Below are 19,068 nucleotides of genomic sequence, written 5' to 3'. Positions count from 1 at the left end.
TGTACTCATTAACTTCCGAGGTCACACATCATCATCTAAAATGGTTTCAACCCCAAATAAAACATTTAAATAGGAACCTTTTTTGGAGGCACTATTTCCCCCCTATATGGTCATTCTTACCCTATGGTTTATATGGTACAGTAAGGATATTGCCATTAAAAACTGCCTTATTCGCCTCTGAACATACTAAAAGATACCGGCTCTCTAGAGAAACACTAGCTGTGTAAATCCAGGTCACTCTCCCACCACAAAGATGACATGAGAAAGCAAGTGATAAGACATATTAAAGATCAACAGTCACAATGAATCATGGAACACATCAAAAAAAAACTACAAAAACAAAAAAAAGATCAACAGTCAAAGAAAGGAGACAGATTTTAATAGAAAAAAAAAAAAATGCCACCCAGTAGTAGCATACTCCCCATTGTAAAGTCCAGGCTTATATTTATGTATTTTTCAGAGATTAAATAAACAAGTGATATAGAGTAGGTGATAGAGGCAGTATGTGAAAACTGGAAGTAACTTTATCAATATACTCCAAGAGACTAAGCTTGCTCCAAGTGTCTTAAAGCAGGACTACCTTTACTGAGATTGTAGAAGGGCAAAAGCTAAGTATCAACAGCAGGCATCATCACATCTTCATTCTCTCCTTTCCCTAACGTAGAAGCTGATCTCTTCTAAAGCAGGCCCAGAATTTCCAAAGGTAGAGCTTTGCGGTTTTTTTTTTTATTTTAAGTAGGCTCCATGCCCTGCGCCAACATGAAGCTCGAACTCACAACCCTAAGATCAAGACCTGAGCAGAGATTAAGAGTTGGGACACCTAACTGACTGAGCCACCCAGGCACCCCAATCTTTGATTTTTTTAAAACTTCATTTTTCCCTTGCTCTGTTAAGTTTATGTACTATTTAATGTGCTACAATACTTATGAGTTACTGTTAGGCAAACTTTTTATAACCATGTATAAGAACACATATTCAAATTTCATTCACTTTCAGTCATGGTCCTGATTAACTACAAGGTGATATATATTTTTTCACCACAGCATTTACTGTGAACAGTTTGACCACTTTGGTCTCTTTCCCCCAAAAAGTAACCTTTTTCCTCCCCTGCCCCCAAATATAAATAGAACCTGTCTTCGCACTTGATGAAAGCAGTAATCTCCATCAGATCTATTAAACTATTGAAGATTTAACACCACCGCCCCACTGCCCAACATTCAACTATAATAAAAATGCCAAAACTAATACAATTCTGAATTTATAATTCTTTAAAACATCTTCCTACCTTCACACTGGTTCCTTGGAAGAATCTTCCACCTTGTTTTTATCACATTTTCCAAAATTTGTAGTCCATAATACTGAAAATTGGAGAATAGAAACATGTGAATATATTGCTATAATACTGGCAACTTTCAGGATTCACAAATGGACAGACATTCACACATTTACATCTAAAGTTTCAAAAACATTATGCTACCAAGTTTAATTACATATATTAAACAAGGATCTATTCACCCATATACTGAGTTTTCATGCATTTTCCTCATTTTGTTTACTACTCTATTTAACGTCCTGCTGTTTATACATGCTCACACCAGGAGGAAGAACCAAATAAAAAGCCCTTTAGCAGCCAAATGGGCTTATCTGTAGAAGGAAAAGTAGCAGCCAGATATGAATTCACAGCATAAATGACTGCTCATCGGCTCACGTACTTTAACACGACCAGGCTCCTAAGAATTTAGCAGCTTGGATGCTCTCAAGCTTCCTACCATCCTCTAGGAGTTGTAAGCTCTTGGCCAAGTATTAAAGTATTGTCACAGATACTTTCTGTAGAAAGTGTTTATAAACATCTCTGGTGTGTTTCTTAAGGAGCAGCAAGACAGCCCACGGGTTTAATTTTAAATTTTAATCCCACCCTTACATTTGCTATTTCTACTAATTTAAAGATAAACTTTTGTGCACAGTCAAAAATAATACACAAACGCATGTTGCAATCTGTTTTTACCTTTCAGGTATTCCTTCCTAAATATAAAAGTCTTAACTAAAAATGTAAGAAAGTTAATACAGATACCACTTTCAAGCCATTTTGTCCCTCCTGCTGATTACTCACTCTAAATAGTCAACAACATTCACAACAATTTATAATGCTACAGGAGTTACTACCCAAAATTATTACCATGACCAATTAGTGTGGATAGACAGGAGGAAGAAAAGGGACAAAATTGTTGTGGTATGTTTCAATTGTCTTAGGTAGAGAAGAATGAGCTATAATACCTGAAAGGTAAACTCATTCATATATAGACATAGAACCTCAGATTGCAAGTTTTGGCTGAGAATAAGAGTTCATCTTTAAAATGGTTAGTCATCACACAATAAAATAGGAGCATTAGTATTTCAACCAAAGGGATCATGTGAATGCTCATTTTATCCAAAGCACAATATAGACTGTCCCAAACTACATTGTGCTCAAATAGTAAATGTTTTTGCTGTTCTCTTTCATTTTAACATTTCATACTTTAAGAAAATTTTGTCATTTCAACTAAAATCCTACATTTGCAGAACATTCCTTAAAAAGACTTCCAAAATTAAAACAAGGCCAAAGCAAAATTCTGAAATTACAAATTTGATACCATTAAAGGGTTTCATAACCAGCAGTAAATACTGAAACTTTCTAACCTGTTCATTTACAATCCCTTTATAGGTCTAGGTCTCAGAAAAATATACATAGGCAAAAAAGGTTTCTGATTGACTGATATTTTCAATTAACTTTTGAGAACATACTACCCTAAAAACTTCAAATTTTATAGACATGACACTGTCAAAGTTTTACTAAGTCAAAACAATGCATTTCTTACTACTTGGAATATATCCTCTTGTTAATTCTCAACCAATTAAAAAGATCTTTAAAACTAAAAATCCACAAATACACCAGTAAGAAGCAACAATCTCAGTGAAAACTTCACCCTATTTAGCCAGCGTTTTTCAGCTTATGCTATTACCCTGCTTTCCTTTTTCTTTGATACTTTTGTTACCTAAATTACCTATTTACTAACCTCTACTCCTTTCCCCACCTGTAAAATGATAGCATTAGCTTGCTGAAGATACAATTCATATTTTTCTTTCTGCCAACCCTGCTTGAGGCAGTAAGCCCAACAAAAGCTTTTTATAAGTTAAGTCAAAGGAATACAGAGATCACCGTCATAATATCCTAAAACCCAATCTCACCTAAACATTATGACTCCACATATGAAGAGAATTTACATTTTTTGAATTAGAGTATTTTGATTAAAAAAATCTTAACTGCTAGCCAAATCTAAGGGTTAATCGTAAATGACTATTTTGGAAATATCCATAAATAATCCAAATATCACTTTAAAGAATTAATTACATTTCTGCTTTACATCTCAGGACTTGAGAAATCCACTGCTGAGTTATGAAGATGAGGGACAGATAACAGCAAAGACTAAATGAAAAAAATAAATGCATGAAATGATCCCTATGGTAGAAATTTCTACTGAGCCCTTAGAAATACTTATTTTATGCATTGAATTCCCCTTTCCCCTCCCACCGCCCATGAAACAAAAACAATTGATGAACAGAATTCAGTTAAAGGGAATCAAAAGGGTAGACCTTGTGGAGGCCTGCCGTCAAAGCCTAGCTGTGTCAGTTGCACAGGAAGACACCCCTTTTCTTCCTATTACAAGCAATCAACATAATGGAACATTATGATTAATATCAGGTAGTGTTAACATCTTTAAAGAAAAAAAAAATGATTGCATAAAAGCCAAATGTCATAGTGCATAAATTTAGCACCAAATCATTTGTAATTTATGTAAATTGAAGAATTCTTTACCTGTTGCTTTCTTTCTGTTCCTCTAATCATCTCATTTTTCACAAGACAAATTTGAGTTTTTAAAAATACTGTTGATAAATCAACTTAAACATTAGTAATGTCTGTCAGTATAAAAAGCAAAATTTACCAGGCAAGCAAACAGGCAAACACTATTATGTTACTTAAGGTTAGCACTTTGAGGAAGTTCTGGACTGTATTTTTGCCCTAAAATTTACAAGATGTCAAAACTAATTAATATTTTAAAACTGTTAATTAATACAGTCTGATTTCAGAAACAGATGTGAAAATGGCTATTTTCTGTTTTAACACAATGTATACCAAGTGGAAATCTTGTGTGTATTAAACAGAATGCCATGCATGGTATTTTATTACTTTAAGGCAGTTTAAAGAAAAGTGTGAATCATCAAGCCTAAAACAGTCAAAACACATTTTGATCAACCCTTCTGTTCAAACTAGGAAAAAAGGACCCAAATTATAACATTTTTCAATTGCAAATAAAAACTGAGTGCTGTCCCATTTAAAGCATTGGTACCATGGAGCAGGGTTTTATGCTGCCCACACAACTTGGTGTTGGAGGTGCCTAGCCTGTATTATTATATTGATTACTTGCCCAAAATAATTCCTCTGTTTCATCTCTGAATAACATTCAGAATTTATGCTACTTAGATCTGTATACATATTCTAAAAACAAAAACAAAAACAAAAACAAAAAAGCAACCAAAAAAGCCACCTTGCATACTAGTCCCAATTACAAAACTTCATTCATAATTCTTAGGACTATTTGCAAGAATTAATTCTATGTTTCAGACTCAATTTTGAAGTTAACAATATTAAATAATTTGAGTTAACAAATGCTAATACTAAAAATGAGATACCTTCCTCAAAGTTTATGACTGGAAGAAAAGAAGAAATAATGGATTTTAAAACCACCACTTGCTTACTTTCGTGTTCATATTCTGTGAAAATTCCAAAATTGTGTCGACTCTTGTCCACGCATCAGGATGCTCCTTTAAATGTGTCAGTACTTCTTGAGCCATTCTTTGCTAAAATATTACATGAAAATAATTTTAAGCTCACTTGTTCTTTTTAATCATTCATTAAAATGGTATTGAGCAAGGCACAAATTCTAATAGGACAGTGATTCTATTAACTTTCTGAAACACTCAAGAAATAATTAGTCCATACAGAAATAAAAATGTATCCACCATCACTCTTAAACTTCAATTTATTTATTTACCTGAGAGAGAGAGAGAGAGAGAGAGACAGCAAGAGAGGGAACACAAACAGGGGGAGTGGGAGAGCCAGGGTGCCCGATGCGGGGCTCGATCCCAGGACCCTGGGACCATGACCTGAGCCGAAGGCAGATACCCAACAACTGAGCCACCCAGGTGCCCCTTAAACTTCAATTTAAAATGGGAATATACGTCCCTTTGAAACTAGTTTTTTTGGCAATCTACTACTTTATTTGGTATTCTCAAAATGGAACTTAAATTCAACCAATGCTAACAAAGATTTCTCTAGCGTAAAGGGAGTTCTCAGCACTTAACTGAAAGCAACATATAAAAATTCACATATACTTAATTACGTAATGGTACTCCCTGTCTTACAAGTTACCAAGATTATCTCCAACAAACTTACCTATAAAAATCTATTTCATGGGGAAAAAAATAATACATGTTTTTTTCCTTGGGAAAACTGATAAAAACTAGGTCTAAGTAAGGCTACAAACCTGATACATAAAAAACACGAAGACCCTGAACCCCTTTAAAAAAAAATCTCTTAAATTTACTATAAATACACATTTTTTGTTTTCTGAAAGTCTTCTAAATTTCATTATCAAATCCTAGCTTATTTTGAAAGCTTGATATCTTTAAGATCTTATTTGATAGAGAGTAGGCACGGAGAGAGAGGGGGGACAGATAAGCAGAGGGAGAGAATCTCAAGCAGACACCGCACTGAGCACAGAGCCTGAAAGAGTGAGTTCAATCCCAGGACCCCGAGATCATGACCTGAGCTGAAACCAGGAGTCAGACATTTAACCTACTGAGACACGCAGGCACCTGTTTTCATCTTTAAAATGCAAACCCAGAAATAATAAAAACCTATATATCCATCATCTACAATGAACAAATGTTAACACTGTTTTACTTGTATTTGTTTTTCTTTTAAACATAAAAGTTCTGGGACGCCTGGGTGGCTCAGTAGTTAAGCATCTGCCTTCGGCTCCAGTCGTGATCCGGGATTGAGCCCCACATCGCATCGGGCTCCCTGCTCAGCGGGAGTCTGCTTCTCCCTCTCCTACTCCCCCTGCTTGTGTTCCCTCTCTCACTGTGTCTCTGTCAAATAAATAAAATCTTAAAAAAAAAAAAATTTTAAATAAACATAAAAGTTCTAAAACTTATGGAAATCACCTTTATACCTTTTCTCCAGTGCCATTTCCGTCCTTTTGCTCCTTTAGAGATAATGACTTTCATGAATTTGGTGTCTTTTCCTGTCCATATTTTCTCAGCATGTGCATAAATTTCATGAATGATATAATTGTGTGGTCACTAAATTTTATATAAATAGTATATTATAAAAAACACTACAATCTGCTCTTTTCATTTGACACTTTCCCTCAGCTTTATTATAAGGTATAACAGACAATGGAGTTTTAGAGACCTAGCCATATTGACACTATGTATCTACTCTCTTCATTTTAACCATTATAGTTTTATAATGGTATGAACACATTTTACCCAAGGCTGTTAATTCTATTGATTTTTTTCAAGAAGTAATAGCTTAATCTTTTCACCTTTAAAGGCAGTTTTGTAGCTCAACTGGATCCTCCCTAATTACCTTTTACCTAGTTCTATCACACATAAGTAAGAAGTTTGGTAATTTTAAAGTTTGTCAATTATCTTTCTGTTAGATTGATTCAACTTGATCAAGGGTTTGATTTTATGGGTTATAAAGCAAGCATCAAAGAGGGGGAAAGAAGCATTCCAATTTGAACCATCTCTGACAGACACCTCAAAATCATCTTTAACTTAGGTTTTATTCCAACTTACAAGAAAAAAAATCATGCTCCTTATTTTGGCTTTGATATTAAGAATTATTTTCCTTAGGTAGCAGATATAGTGGTTTCCCCCATCAACCAACTAGCAACATACACTGCTTATTGTTTAAAAGAAAACTTAAAAAATATACACCCACTAAGTAGTGGTTTTGTACCTTGACACCACCACCAGAACCACCATGGAACTTGGAAGAAAAACCAGTTGCCTGGGTTCCAACCTACAAGTACAGGGTTCGAGCTAGAGTATAAGCTCTTAAAATATACATATTTTGATTAGATTTCGTTAAGGGACTAATAGTTTTAAGGAGTTATAATTATGCTATATAATGACAAAAAGCAGAAAAAATAGTGATCTGAGTTATCTAGGGCCAAAGCACACTTTAGCAATGTTTTGACTGTCTCCCAGAGAGTATCTAACTAGATCTATTCATTTCTCACTAGTTATATTCTTGCACATAAAATAGTAACAAATAACAAGAGCATGAGGTATATCAAAGATCAATGATCAATGCCTAGTAAAAGTCAATTTGGTCAAGATACTCTATCAGAACTTTTGAAATGACCATTGTGCACTATTATCATTAACACTGCATAAATCATGTCCTTTCCTTTTAGTCATCCTTTTACTCTCTAAGTCACTTCTAGTATTTGCATCTTAGCGTCTTTACTTTGTCCTAACCCCACTATCCTTACATAATATTCTTTTATTAACTAAAACTCCAGAAGGGGTTAAAAAAGACACGGAAGGAAACTAAAGGAGAGAATTTGGTATCTCCCTGTGTTACTCAATGAATGGTGAAAGTATTTTAGTTGCTAAGCAATAGATTAAGAGTTCAAGTCACTTAACACAGTATTGGAGAAAACAACTCTTCCATATATTTTTCCCGCTGGCTGCCTAACTTGGCTAAAAATAGAAAAATACTTAGAAAAGATAGCCCTAATGTTACAGTGTTAAATATCCTTCTATAGTGCCCATTTGGACATAAGCTCTGGGTATAGATTAAAAGGCACCATTCTAACAATTTCTTCCCCTCCGAAATTATGTAATCCTTAAAAAAAAATTAGCTTCCTCTGAGTTTTAAGGTTTAATCAGCATAATTTCTATAGCTGCCATTTTTAGGACATATGAGACTGGAAAAAAATTAAGAAACCATACAATATTTTAAAACAATGAGTTTGTGTAAATATGCTAAATCTTCTTTATACTTCCAAAAGTACCCTTTAAACAGAATGCCTTCTAAGTATGAGGCACCATAACAGGTGCTTTTACAAACCCTACTATCTTCCAGTCTCCTGTAAGGTAGCTAACTTTGTAGCTGAAACTCTAGAGCAATGACTAGAAAACTTACTGGACTAAAACAAGACACCCCTCACTAAAAACGTTTTCCACGACAGCTTTTTTCTTCTTTTTATTCACAATAAGACCCCCAAAGAGGTGGCATATGAAAAATCCACTGAACTACAAGTGTAAAGACACACTTTGAGATAAAAAGGTTTTAGCTGACTTCTAAGAGCTCTAAGCCTCCATTTCCTTATCTATAACAACGACAAATAGCAGTTTGTGACTATATGTAACAAATTTGTCTTATAACTAGACATATAGTTCTTACTTTTGGGAAAGTTTATTTTGCCTTGATAAATAGAAAACACTTTCCTAAGTCTATATCTTATTAAAAAATCAAATTTAAAACAAATCATTAAATCTTAATAATGTGAAACATTACTAAAGGCAGCAGCACCTATATATATATATACATACATATATGTCTTTTTTTTTTTTTTAAGTGATCTCTATACCCAACATGAGGCTTCAACTCACATCTGTGAGATCAAGAGTCAAATGCTCTTCCAACTGAGCCAGCCAGGCACCCCAGCACCAATATATTCTTCATGATAAAAACTATTACTTCTTAGTTATAAGCCTAGAAGAATATTGGTCTTTGTTTATCCATCATACTTTCAGATGTTGTGAGCCACGTTAAAAAAGAACAAAGATTTAAACAGCAGTAGCAGCTAAGTGAGGTGATAAAATTAAATTGCATCTTCCGGGCGACTGGGTGGCTCAGTTGGTTAAGCGACTGCCTTCGGCTCAGGTCATGATCCTGGAGTCCCGGGATCGGGTCCCGCATCGGGCTCCCTGCTCGGCGGGGAGTCTGCTTCTCCCTCTGACCCTCTCCCCTCTCATGCTCTCTATCTCATTCTCTCTCTCAAATAAATAAATAAAATCTTTAAAAATAAATAAATAAATTGCCATCTTCCTAATGGCTACAAGACTTGTGCTTCTAATATATTCAAAGTTGAGCCCAGCCTTACTTCTCTACTTCCAAAAGTAGCTTCTTTCCATACATGCATGTTAGAATGAAATGAAGCTTAAAGCTCCACGTTGAATGTATAGCACAAAGAAACAACTACATGGTATGTGTAATACATACGGACAGAATAACTTTTCAGGAAGGCTTTTGGAGACAAGAACATGGACCAAAAGCCACTAGGAGTTAGAAAACCGGACCAACCTTACAAAACCTGCAGAATAATTTTTACCACTCATACAACTTTCATGGTCCCCTTTCAAGTTTTCTCTTTGTTATATATATACTAAAACCAATAATGTATTTCAGAGGGAATGGAATATTTATGCACATGCTACTATTTATACATCATGCTCTTTAAATAATTTATAAAAGATAAAATTTCTACCTTTCAGGTTTCTAAAAAGTGTGATAGCACTCAGGGTTTAACTATGCAAATATAAACTAGTATCTTCAAGACATGTACTAACTAGACATCATCTACTAGGAATAGAGTATTTTGGCAACAAAATTTTACTGGTTTTTGTCACATCACCTTAAAAGACTTTTAAATCCCACAACAGAAAATTTTACAATTTAAAACTCATGTGATTAACTCCACAGAGTGAAGATTCAAGATTACCCAGTTTCTTATAACATAAACACCTAAAAAAATTATGAACATTCCTGTCTTGCCTATCATTCAATTGGGTGTTTTTAAAAAATAAAAACCCAAAAACTTTAAACTCATCAAAACATGGATTATGTATAAGATAACTGCCTACGTTAATAGACCACTTTTACAAGTCTTAAATTCAAATAATTTAAGTTGCTTGGTATTGCTGGACTTTTAAAACAAGTTTTATCAGTGAAGAACTTCTGTAATTTAAATGTTTCAAAAATACAAGAATCTTTTAACTCCAAATATATTACACACATAAAAGATACACAACCTTTAGTATCTATAAAACATTCAATACATTAGGCTCTATCTTTCATTAAATTGACTAAAGGTTTCTTAAAAGACAAAACAAGTAATAATATTCCAAAACATCTCATTCTAACCACGTCAAAATATAATGCACATACTGCAATTTCTGCAGGCTGCTTCTCATTGGTTAATATATAGTTTCAATTTAATACAAACTATGGAACACTTTTCAAAAAGGCGGTAATTTAAAATCTTATTCTAACTGAATAACTTCATTGCACTCTATCAATGTTATAAAGTTTTGCTCAGCTTCTTTACCTGGGCTCCTTCTCCATGGTATAAGCAATTCACCACATTGTCTAGAAGGTTGATATCCAGTTTTTGGCTGAAATCGAGCAGCTGACGAGCTGCATGGTCTGCTAACATTGTCATAATTGCTGGCATAGATTACTGTAAATAAAGAAAAAAATTTAAGGTGCCTATGAAATTTTGGTATTACCAGTCAGAAACTTTCTACTCAAGTTATTTTACTTCAACCGTGTTCTTACAAGTATTATAATGAGTATTTTAGACACTACCTAAATAAATTACAGTAAAAGCAACTAAATGCTGAAGATACTTAGCTCATTCAACTTTTCTAGTGTCTATTTTAAATTCCCAGAAAAATCTTACTGTTCTACTAATATTTAAATAAAATTACTCCTAACCTCTTTTAATGAAACCGTTATTAGGAATTTATGGCTCTAAAAATTGATACAGTTCAAAGTCTTAATCTCAAATTTTTAGGTACAGATAAAGTTTAAGTGGATTTACCCCTTCCTAAATAGGGTCTTCTGTTTCAGTAAAAGCTCCCTTCCCTGTATGCTACCTTAATTTTTAAGATATGCTGAAAAAAACAGGAAGATGCTGAAAGTTAAATGTGGTATCCAAGTTTTCTTATTATATATGCCAATAACTAGCAGAATTTAAAAATTTTTATATTCAAACCATCTATTTCTTCCAGCCCTCAATAAATGTGGAGATTAAAATTCCTTGAACATGTCTAGAAAAACACTTTACAGCAGCATGTCAAACTTTTTTTTACAACTTCCAGGTATTCATTGGCAAGGTAAAAAACTGTAAAAGCTTGCCAAATATTTTTCAAATAAAGAGAAATTCTGTAATAACAGAAAAACAAACTTCTTCACCTCACATGATGCACTGGTTAAAACCCACCAGTTTATATGCAATGTTACCCTTTTAAGAGGATTCTAATCCAAGATGCTGGCACACATTCACATTTTTGTTGCCCAGCATTACAAAAATCTTTGCTTTTTCTTCAAAGCCAGTGCCACTGTAGTCTGACTGGCTAAATCAGTACTCCTTAATCTTTTTGGGTCAAGATGCCTTACAATCAGAAGAACAGGATAGCGCCTGCCAAATTTTAAAAACTCACAATTTTGCATACAATCACAGAAAATCCAAGACACCTTGAAAGTCATGCATGAAACCTCAGGTTAAGAACCCCTGGTTGACCGTAGTTGGACCCAACAAAGTCATATGGTTACCTCCACTTCTCCCCCTCTTAAAAACCTTCCAGGATCAGGAAATGGGTGGGATTTGATTACATTATGTTTGATAGGATAGGAAAAAGACTGTTTCTTGGCTTCTTGAGCAGTTTAAAAATGTTAACAACAATGGCAGCAATTTCAACACAAATGCTTTATTTAATGATAATGCCAATTACAAAAAAAATGTTAAGTGTAAATGATGAGTCAATAAGTTAGAGGTAATGTAAAAATTGAGAAATTAGGAGTTCAAGGATTTTTATTCCTCTGAAATCGTTCAGCCCATTACTGACAGCAAAAATTGGTGAGATCTCAAAAATTCATAGCGGTTATTAATGTTTTAATACCAAAAGAACATCTGACATGCATTAACAAAAATCTCTAATCTACATACGAATATAAAAATGAAAATACATATATATATTCCACCAAATGTGTAAACTTCCTCGCATCAAATACCATATTTTAAAGATCAGAACAGTCTTAAAAATTGAGATAGAAAAACAATGCCCACAAAGCACCAAGATGTACATATCAAAGGTTTTCAATTTTTGGTTAAAAACTGAACTAACTTTTCTCCTATGTAGTCCTATCATAATTTAATAACCCAAACAAACAAAAAGAACAATTTGACTATAAAAAGTTTCATTTTCAAGTACATTGTCCTTACAGAGTTCTTCGAGCTAAACTCCTGTGAAAAATCAGGTTTAGAATAGAAGCTTGCGTTAAATACAGTAGTTTGCCATCCTTAGAACTAGCGGCTATCTTCGAAATGACCTACCTATTCTTGAACTGTACAGAAATGGCGGCTTTCTGGTCAATGCCAAGCACATTTAGTCCCCCAAATCAAACAGCTTCCAAAACATTCTTTCCATTAACAGCAGTGTCCCACACGCTTAAGATACACAATCAGGCAGATAGCAAACAGCCATCGCGGGAGAGCGTGAAACCACAATCGCTTTTTTTCCTTGGGACACTCAATCCCAAAATCCACTCACTGGATAGCATATACAAGGGATTATCCAGCAATGTGACTCTACAAGTGACTACCAAAATACCTTCACTGCCACTTCTAACTGAATAAGCAGGCAGCTGCACATTGCCAGCTCCCATCCAAACCATAACCGTTGCTTTATGATTACTAAGTAGTAGGTCAAAAAACAAGTCGCTACAAGGAGAGACTGCTACTTAGATGTGTGGGCAATTGCCTGCTTCATTCAGTAGAAACACACCTCACTAAGGCCCGCCCTCCCCTCGCTTCCCACCCGAACCGATTTGCAGCAGTTCTAACTATAGCATACCGGAGCAAGCACTCACCCCGCCCATACTCGGAGGAGGCATTTAGACCAGGCGCCTGAAGTTCACCGCCCCATTCTCAATGCAGCATGGCCTCTGCGTGATCAGAGGAGGTCCGGGCTGGGCAAATCTCTAAAGCTTCCTGTACTACTCCACTTCTTCCCACCCATCCCAAACTCGGAGACATCGGAATGAAGGAGAATCAGGGCATCATCCACTGTACAATCCAGCAGTAAAACGATTCGGTCGCTTAACACACTCAACCCACTCCCCCCAACAAACTACAGAACGGAATCCAATTTACAGAACCCTGAACAATCAACTAACCTTTCCTACTTCTAATCCTACTCTGCAAAAAACCAGAGAGATTTCGAGTTTCCTTGCAGGAGGAGGAGGGACTCGGCAGCCCCTCCCTCCCCCGATCCCAAGCTCTCCACCGAGGGGCCACGTGATGCAGGCGGACGTTTCAATGCTGCTGCACTAAATATTTCTGGAAACTTCCACTCCTAATAATTTACAGAGATGTTCCTGAAATCACCCCAACTTCTCCCCAGCCCCCTGGGCTGGGGAAGCCCTTCCACACCCACACCGGCCTCGCTTCACTATCACGCTCCTCGCCTTCCTCCACCGCCACCCGCACACGCGAATAACCCAGCAAGCGCTACCCTCTCGCGGCCGCCTCCCCGCCTCCATCCCCCAGCGGCAGAAGCGGCTCCATTCAATCGCAGGCTCTGCTGTGGGCCCGCCGCCGCCGCCGCCGCCTCCCGGGCTCGCCTCCCGCGGCCGCCGCCGCGCCCCACGCCGGCCTCCTCCCGCCCGGCCGCCGCCCGACCCTCGGCCCCGAAGACACAGTCGACTTACCCAGAGATTGAACCAACTGCTGCTTCTTTCCTTGTCGGGGGATTAGGGCGAGGGAAGGTGGGGAGGGGGGAGAGGGGAGGAAATCAAGGTGGGTTTCACAGTTTTCCCACCTTAAAAAAGGAAATTAAAAAAACGAAGATAAGGGCAAAAAAAGCTCAACAATATTTACTATTTCAGGGACACCCCCCACGACACACACCCACCCGCCCCCCCCAAAAAAGGAAGGGGAATTAATCCGTGGAATAAATGCTCCCGCCTGGCTGGGGAGTGAGGGAAGGGGGAGGGGAAAAGGGTCAAGTCCCAAAGATTCAGCCCCAGGGGGACCCTCCAGCCACAGGCGGCAGCAGAAGCGGCAGGAGTAAGGGATATAGAGTCCACAAGGTCGGGGGACGCTCTGCTGCCAGTTGCAGTCCGACTCCCCCCTACCAAAATACGGCTCCCTCTCTCACGCGGCTCCGGCGCTGGGCCCCCCCACCCAGGCTCGCCTAAACTTTCCCCCCTTCTCCTGCTCCTCAGCGACTGGTGGTTCCCCCCTCCCCCTCTGGGTGGTTGCACGGACTGCAGCAGCAAAGACTGGAACAGGCACCGCCGCCGGGGCTGTAGCTACTGTTGCTCTTGCTGATGCTGTAGCTCCCGCTGCTCCTGCCGCGGCCGCTGCAGCCGCTTCTCCCCCTCCTCCTAGTGCCTCAAACTCGGAACCGGTTGAAACCGGTTCAGACTGGGAGATTCCATCTCGGTTGAGTTTTCAGCCCATGGCGCCGCGGAGCGTTTGGAACCTGGGCCTCCGCCCCCAGCCCGCCTGCCCATTGGCCGGTTCCAGCCACAGCCGCGCCATCAGCCTACCTCTTATTGGTCAGATCGCCCGTCAATCCCACCTCAAGTCTCCACACGAGCCCGCCGCTTCGGCCCCCGCCTCTTTCCAGCAGCGATTTGCCTGCAGAGTGGGGGAGGGGAAGTGGGGCGGGTCGAAAGGGAGCAAGGAGGGGGGTGGAAGAGGAGGAGGTGGGACGAAGAGCTGAGCCCAGCTGAGAAGAGAGCGAAGACAAGCCGCGCGGAGGATTGGTGCGAGCGACCTGTCAATCAAGTGCAGCCCGCCCTCGACTTCCCGTCCCCCTCCCGCTGCTCCCCCTCCCAATGCTTAGCCCGCAGGCCCGGCCTTTCCGGCCCGCTCATTGGCTGGGCGCGTTTGGTGACGGAGAGGGTGGGGCGCAGCTCGTGAGCTGCTGGCGGCGCGAGTTTGAGCGCGGCGCGCGGCAGCGTTCGCTCAGCTCTCTCCCGATCCGCGCCGGCCCGCCCCCGCCTGCTCCCGCCAACCTGCGGGGTTTGAGCCCGCGGTGATCAGGACCCGCCCCCTCGGAAGGGAGCCCCGCTTTGAGAAGGAAGGGCGCACCCAGTTGTTTTTTCAATCCGGGAGGGGTGGAAAAAAGGAGCGAAAAGAATGCACCGGAGGCCAGTTGTAGGCCTCGGACCATCCATTTTAAAGCCCGGGCTTTGGGGACTGGAAGTTGAGGGTGAGAATAACCGTGAAAGAGGTTAGGGTGAGATGTGGGGGTCTGCACTCTTGGCGCCTTATCATCTCAGAGTCGTGGAAAAAGTATCTGGATCTTGAGAAAGACTCCTTCAAATTTTAACTCGGTGTCTCCCCGGGCTGGGCTTTGGCTGCTCCAACAACCAACCCTTCCTAGAAACGAAGACACTATAATCCCTGTAATTAGTGTTATCTTGGGTATTTTTCTGGATTAGGGTGCATGCCAACAGCCTCCCACCAGATGCCCTTGATCTGCCCCTACTTTTGACTTCTCAACATAGCTGCCCTTCACATTCTTCATCATCCCAAATAGCATTTTCTATGAAAGTGACATGCACGTGGCCTTTCACGTGGTTGCCTCGCTTGTTTTGCTGCAAGTGCTCTCCAAATCAGGTTTACTGATTTTTCTTTGCTTAAACAGCAAGTAGCCCACCAAAATTTTCTAGGCCCATTGTGCCACCAAGAGGTTAATCAATGATTTTTTAAATTGCAATTTCAACAGCAGATCTTTTCTCGGAATGAATAATGGCTAACACCAAAACTACTTAAGAATAACTCCCTCACAGAGCGCTTGGGTGGCTCAACTTGGTTAAGCTTTCGGCTCAGGTCGTGATATTAGGGTTGTGAGATCCGACTCCCAGCAGCCCCTCCCCCTGCTTGCTTGTTTTCTATCGCTTTCTCTCTCTCGAAGATCAAAATAATAATAATAACTCCCTCACCCTCCAATAAAGCAAAACTCTATAACTCAACTCTTGGAGTTACCAAAATAGTATTTATTGGATGACTTTCAGGCCTAAGATTTTTATTCATTGCCTAACTGAATAATACCAAACCATAATATATAACATATCTGGTATACACTGGTCATTTGGTACCAGGAAGACTGGAGCTTTCCTGTTTTTAAAAAAAACTTTTTCCGGGGCACCTGGGTGGCTCAGTCGTTAAACGTCTGCCTTAGGCTCAGGTCATGATCCCAGAGTCCTGGGATCAGCCCACATCAGGCTCCCTGCTCAGCGGGGAGTCTGCCGGGAGTCTGCTTTTCCCCCCCCCCCCCCCCCGCTTGTGTTCCCTCTCTCGCTGTCTTCTCAATGTCAAATAAATAAAATCTTTAAAAAACAAACAAACTTTTTCCCTCCACATTTTCAGCTCTTGGACCAGGACACCGATTTTTTTTTTTTTTTTTTTAATGGCAGAATACTAGGAGTAAAAACTGACTAGGAGTAAGACCTGGCTTTGTTCAGAGTGTGCCCTTGGGCAAGTCACTTCACCTCTTTGGGCCTCAGTTTCCTTCTCACCCATCTCACCCATTTAATGAGGCTGACATCATTAATGCCTGTCTCATCCATCAAGGATCAAATGACTATGAAGGAGCAGTGTGACCCATAAAGCACTGTGTGGATTGTAAAGTTCAAATAGTCTCAGTTTGCGGTCCCTTTGTCTCTTTTCATCTGATCTTTAAATCATAACCCCCTAGGAAGTCATCTCTGTCTGACTATCGTGAATCAGATGTAAATATTTAGCCCATCAGTTTTGCCCAGAATTAACCAAAATGGAGTGTTCAGTATCAGCCTGTTATTAACAAGTGTAAAAAGAAGTGATGGGAGTAGATGTTTGATCGCTGTATTTTCAAGATCAAATTCCAAACACAGGTCTGACACGTCTAATTTTTTTTTCATTACCTTCATTTACCGGAATCAAACAGATTTCAAACCTTGGAGTGGGATATGGATAAGGAAATGTAAGTACACTGCACTGAGTGCCTGCCAGTTGTCTAGCAGGCTGAGACTTCTTTGTACAATATTTCACTGGACTCTCATAGTAACCCTGTCAAATGGTATTTTGCAATCTCATTCTCGATTTCCCCTCTTCAAACACACGTACATATACACAAAGGTACACACCACAGTAGTTGAGTCAACATTAGAACTTACGTGTTCTTTCTACTAGTTCACATTGTCTTACAAAACAATAACATTCATCGGAAATAAGAGAAACAAACTCATAAATTCCTTTTTAACACATACTACTTATTTCTATTTAAAAAAATATTTTTTTAAGATTCTAAGTAATGTCTACACCCAACGTGGGGCTCAAACCCACAACCCCAAGATCAAGACTCACATGCTCCACTGAAAGAGTCAGCCAGGCACCACTATTCTTTAAAATTATTTTTAATTTAGAAATTAATACATGATCATGGCTAACAATTCAGACAATAGAGAAAGAAGTACCTACAGTAAAAAGTAAAATTCCCCTCTGTGTATCCCCCCGTTATTTTTCCTGCCCAGAAATAATCATCATTAGTAAGGGTGTGGTATGTATGCTTTGAGGTATTTTCTATGCATTTACAAATATATTTGCTTTGTTTTTGTTCAATATATATAACATCATACCATACATATTGTTCAGTGATTTGCTTTTTATTTAAAAGATTAGTATATACAAATCCACCTCATCCTTGTTAACAGTCCCATAGCCTTCCACATCTTCTTAGTACCATAAATGATTCAACCATTCCCCTACTGAGGACAATAGAATATTTCTGGTTTTCCTTCTTAGAAATAATGCTGCACTGGGGCGCCTGGGTGGCTCAGTCGTTGGGCGTCTGCCCTGGGCTCGGGTTGTGATCCCAGGGTGCTGGGATCGAGCCCCGATCCCAGGGTGCTGGGATTGAGCCCCGCATCGTACTCCCGGCTCAGCGGGAAGCCTGCTTCTCCCTCTCCCACTCCCCCTGCTTTTGTTCCCTCTCTCGCTGTGTTTCTCTCTGTCAAATAAATAAATAAAGTCTTAAGAGAAAAAAAAATAATGCTGCAGTGAATATCCTTGTATATTAATCTTTGGGCACAAATGTGAATTTTTCTCTAGGTTAACATCCTAAAAGTGGAACAACGGTGTGAAAGACATTGTATTTGTTATTGTGATAGGTACTACCAAGGTAACCCCTAAAAAGGTTGTATCAGTTTACATACCCATCACAATAGGTGAATGCTACCTGTTTATTCCCTATCAGAGCCATAAATATTTGCTACTACAATCACACCAGAGTCAAATAAGCATTTTAATTTAATCTTTTGGCTCTGAAGACAATCTCCTCTGATTGTGAGCTCTTCGAGGAATGCATAAATAATAAGATTAGATGTCCATATAATATAGCAAAAAAAAAGTTAAAGAATATGCAGTGAATCTATTAATAATGAAATTGGTCATTTCACTCTTTTTGAGAAACCTGACACCACTTTGCACTCAGAGGTACAGCAGTATCCTTCCAACATGTACTTCTTCCTACCAGTCATAAAAATGGGCATTAGACTGAACATGAGTGTGACTCACTGGGTGTGTTCATGTATTGAGCACAAATTCACAATTCCATGGGCTTTTTCTTCCAATGAATCTCTTACGGCATGATTGTAACTTTGTAAGGCCTAAAAGGAAACACTGGGAGAAATATTTCTTTGTGAATATCTTATAAGGTAAATGTTTTTCTATTTGCTCCTAAAAATACTTCATAAAACAATACATCACATCACAACCATAGGCTTAAAAACATTACTGATATAGTTTGGACAACAGTATAATTGTGTATGATGCTCAGACATGGAGGTGAGATAGAAGAGATACCCTTTTCAAGAAAAATTAACCTGGAAAGGCATAGTCCTATTCCTATCAACCTCAATTTACAATGTCAAAAATATTTATGGAAACTTAT

At 38.8% G+C, this 19,068-nt stretch overlaps 1 protein-coding gene across 2 annotated transcripts in view; it reads right to left on the bottom strand.

Annotated features, from left to right (window-relative positions):
• XPO1 (exportin 1) overlaps window positions 1–14,613 on the bottom strand; it is a 45,322-nt gene extending 30,709 nt beyond the window's left edge. Inside the window, exons 1-4 of one of the 2 annotated variants that reach the window (XM_025868704.2) lie at window positions 13,835–14,613; window positions 10,449–10,580; window positions 4,795–4,896; window positions 1,286–1,358 (exon numbers count right to left, since the gene is read on the bottom strand). In XM_025868704.2, coding sequence (XP_025724489.1) covers window positions 1,286–1,358; window positions 4,795–4,896; window positions 10,449–10,574 — 301 coding nt within the window. In that variant the 5' untranslated portion in view covers window positions 10,575–10,580; window positions 13,835–14,613. Of the gene's footprint in view, window positions 1–1,285; window positions 1,359–4,794; window positions 4,897–10,448; window positions 10,581–12,994; window positions 13,313–13,834 lie in introns of those variants that run through there. The other variant, XM_073897661.1, reaches the window with a different exon arrangement.
• Between the last annotated feature and the right edge of the window lie 4,455 nt (window positions 14,614–19,068).

This window comes from Callorhinus ursinus, unplaced genomic scaffold (genome assembly GCF_003265705.2).
Source record: "Callorhinus ursinus isolate GAN/ISIS: 27379988/994484 unplaced genomic scaffold, GSC_fseal_2.0 scaffold10, whole genome shotgun sequence".
Taxonomy (NCBI): domain Eukaryota; kingdom Metazoa; phylum Chordata; class Mammalia; order Carnivora; family Otariidae; genus Callorhinus; species Callorhinus ursinus.
The sequence above is the reverse complement of the archived record's forward strand: the minus strand, read 5'-3'. Positions and strand labels throughout refer to the sequence as shown.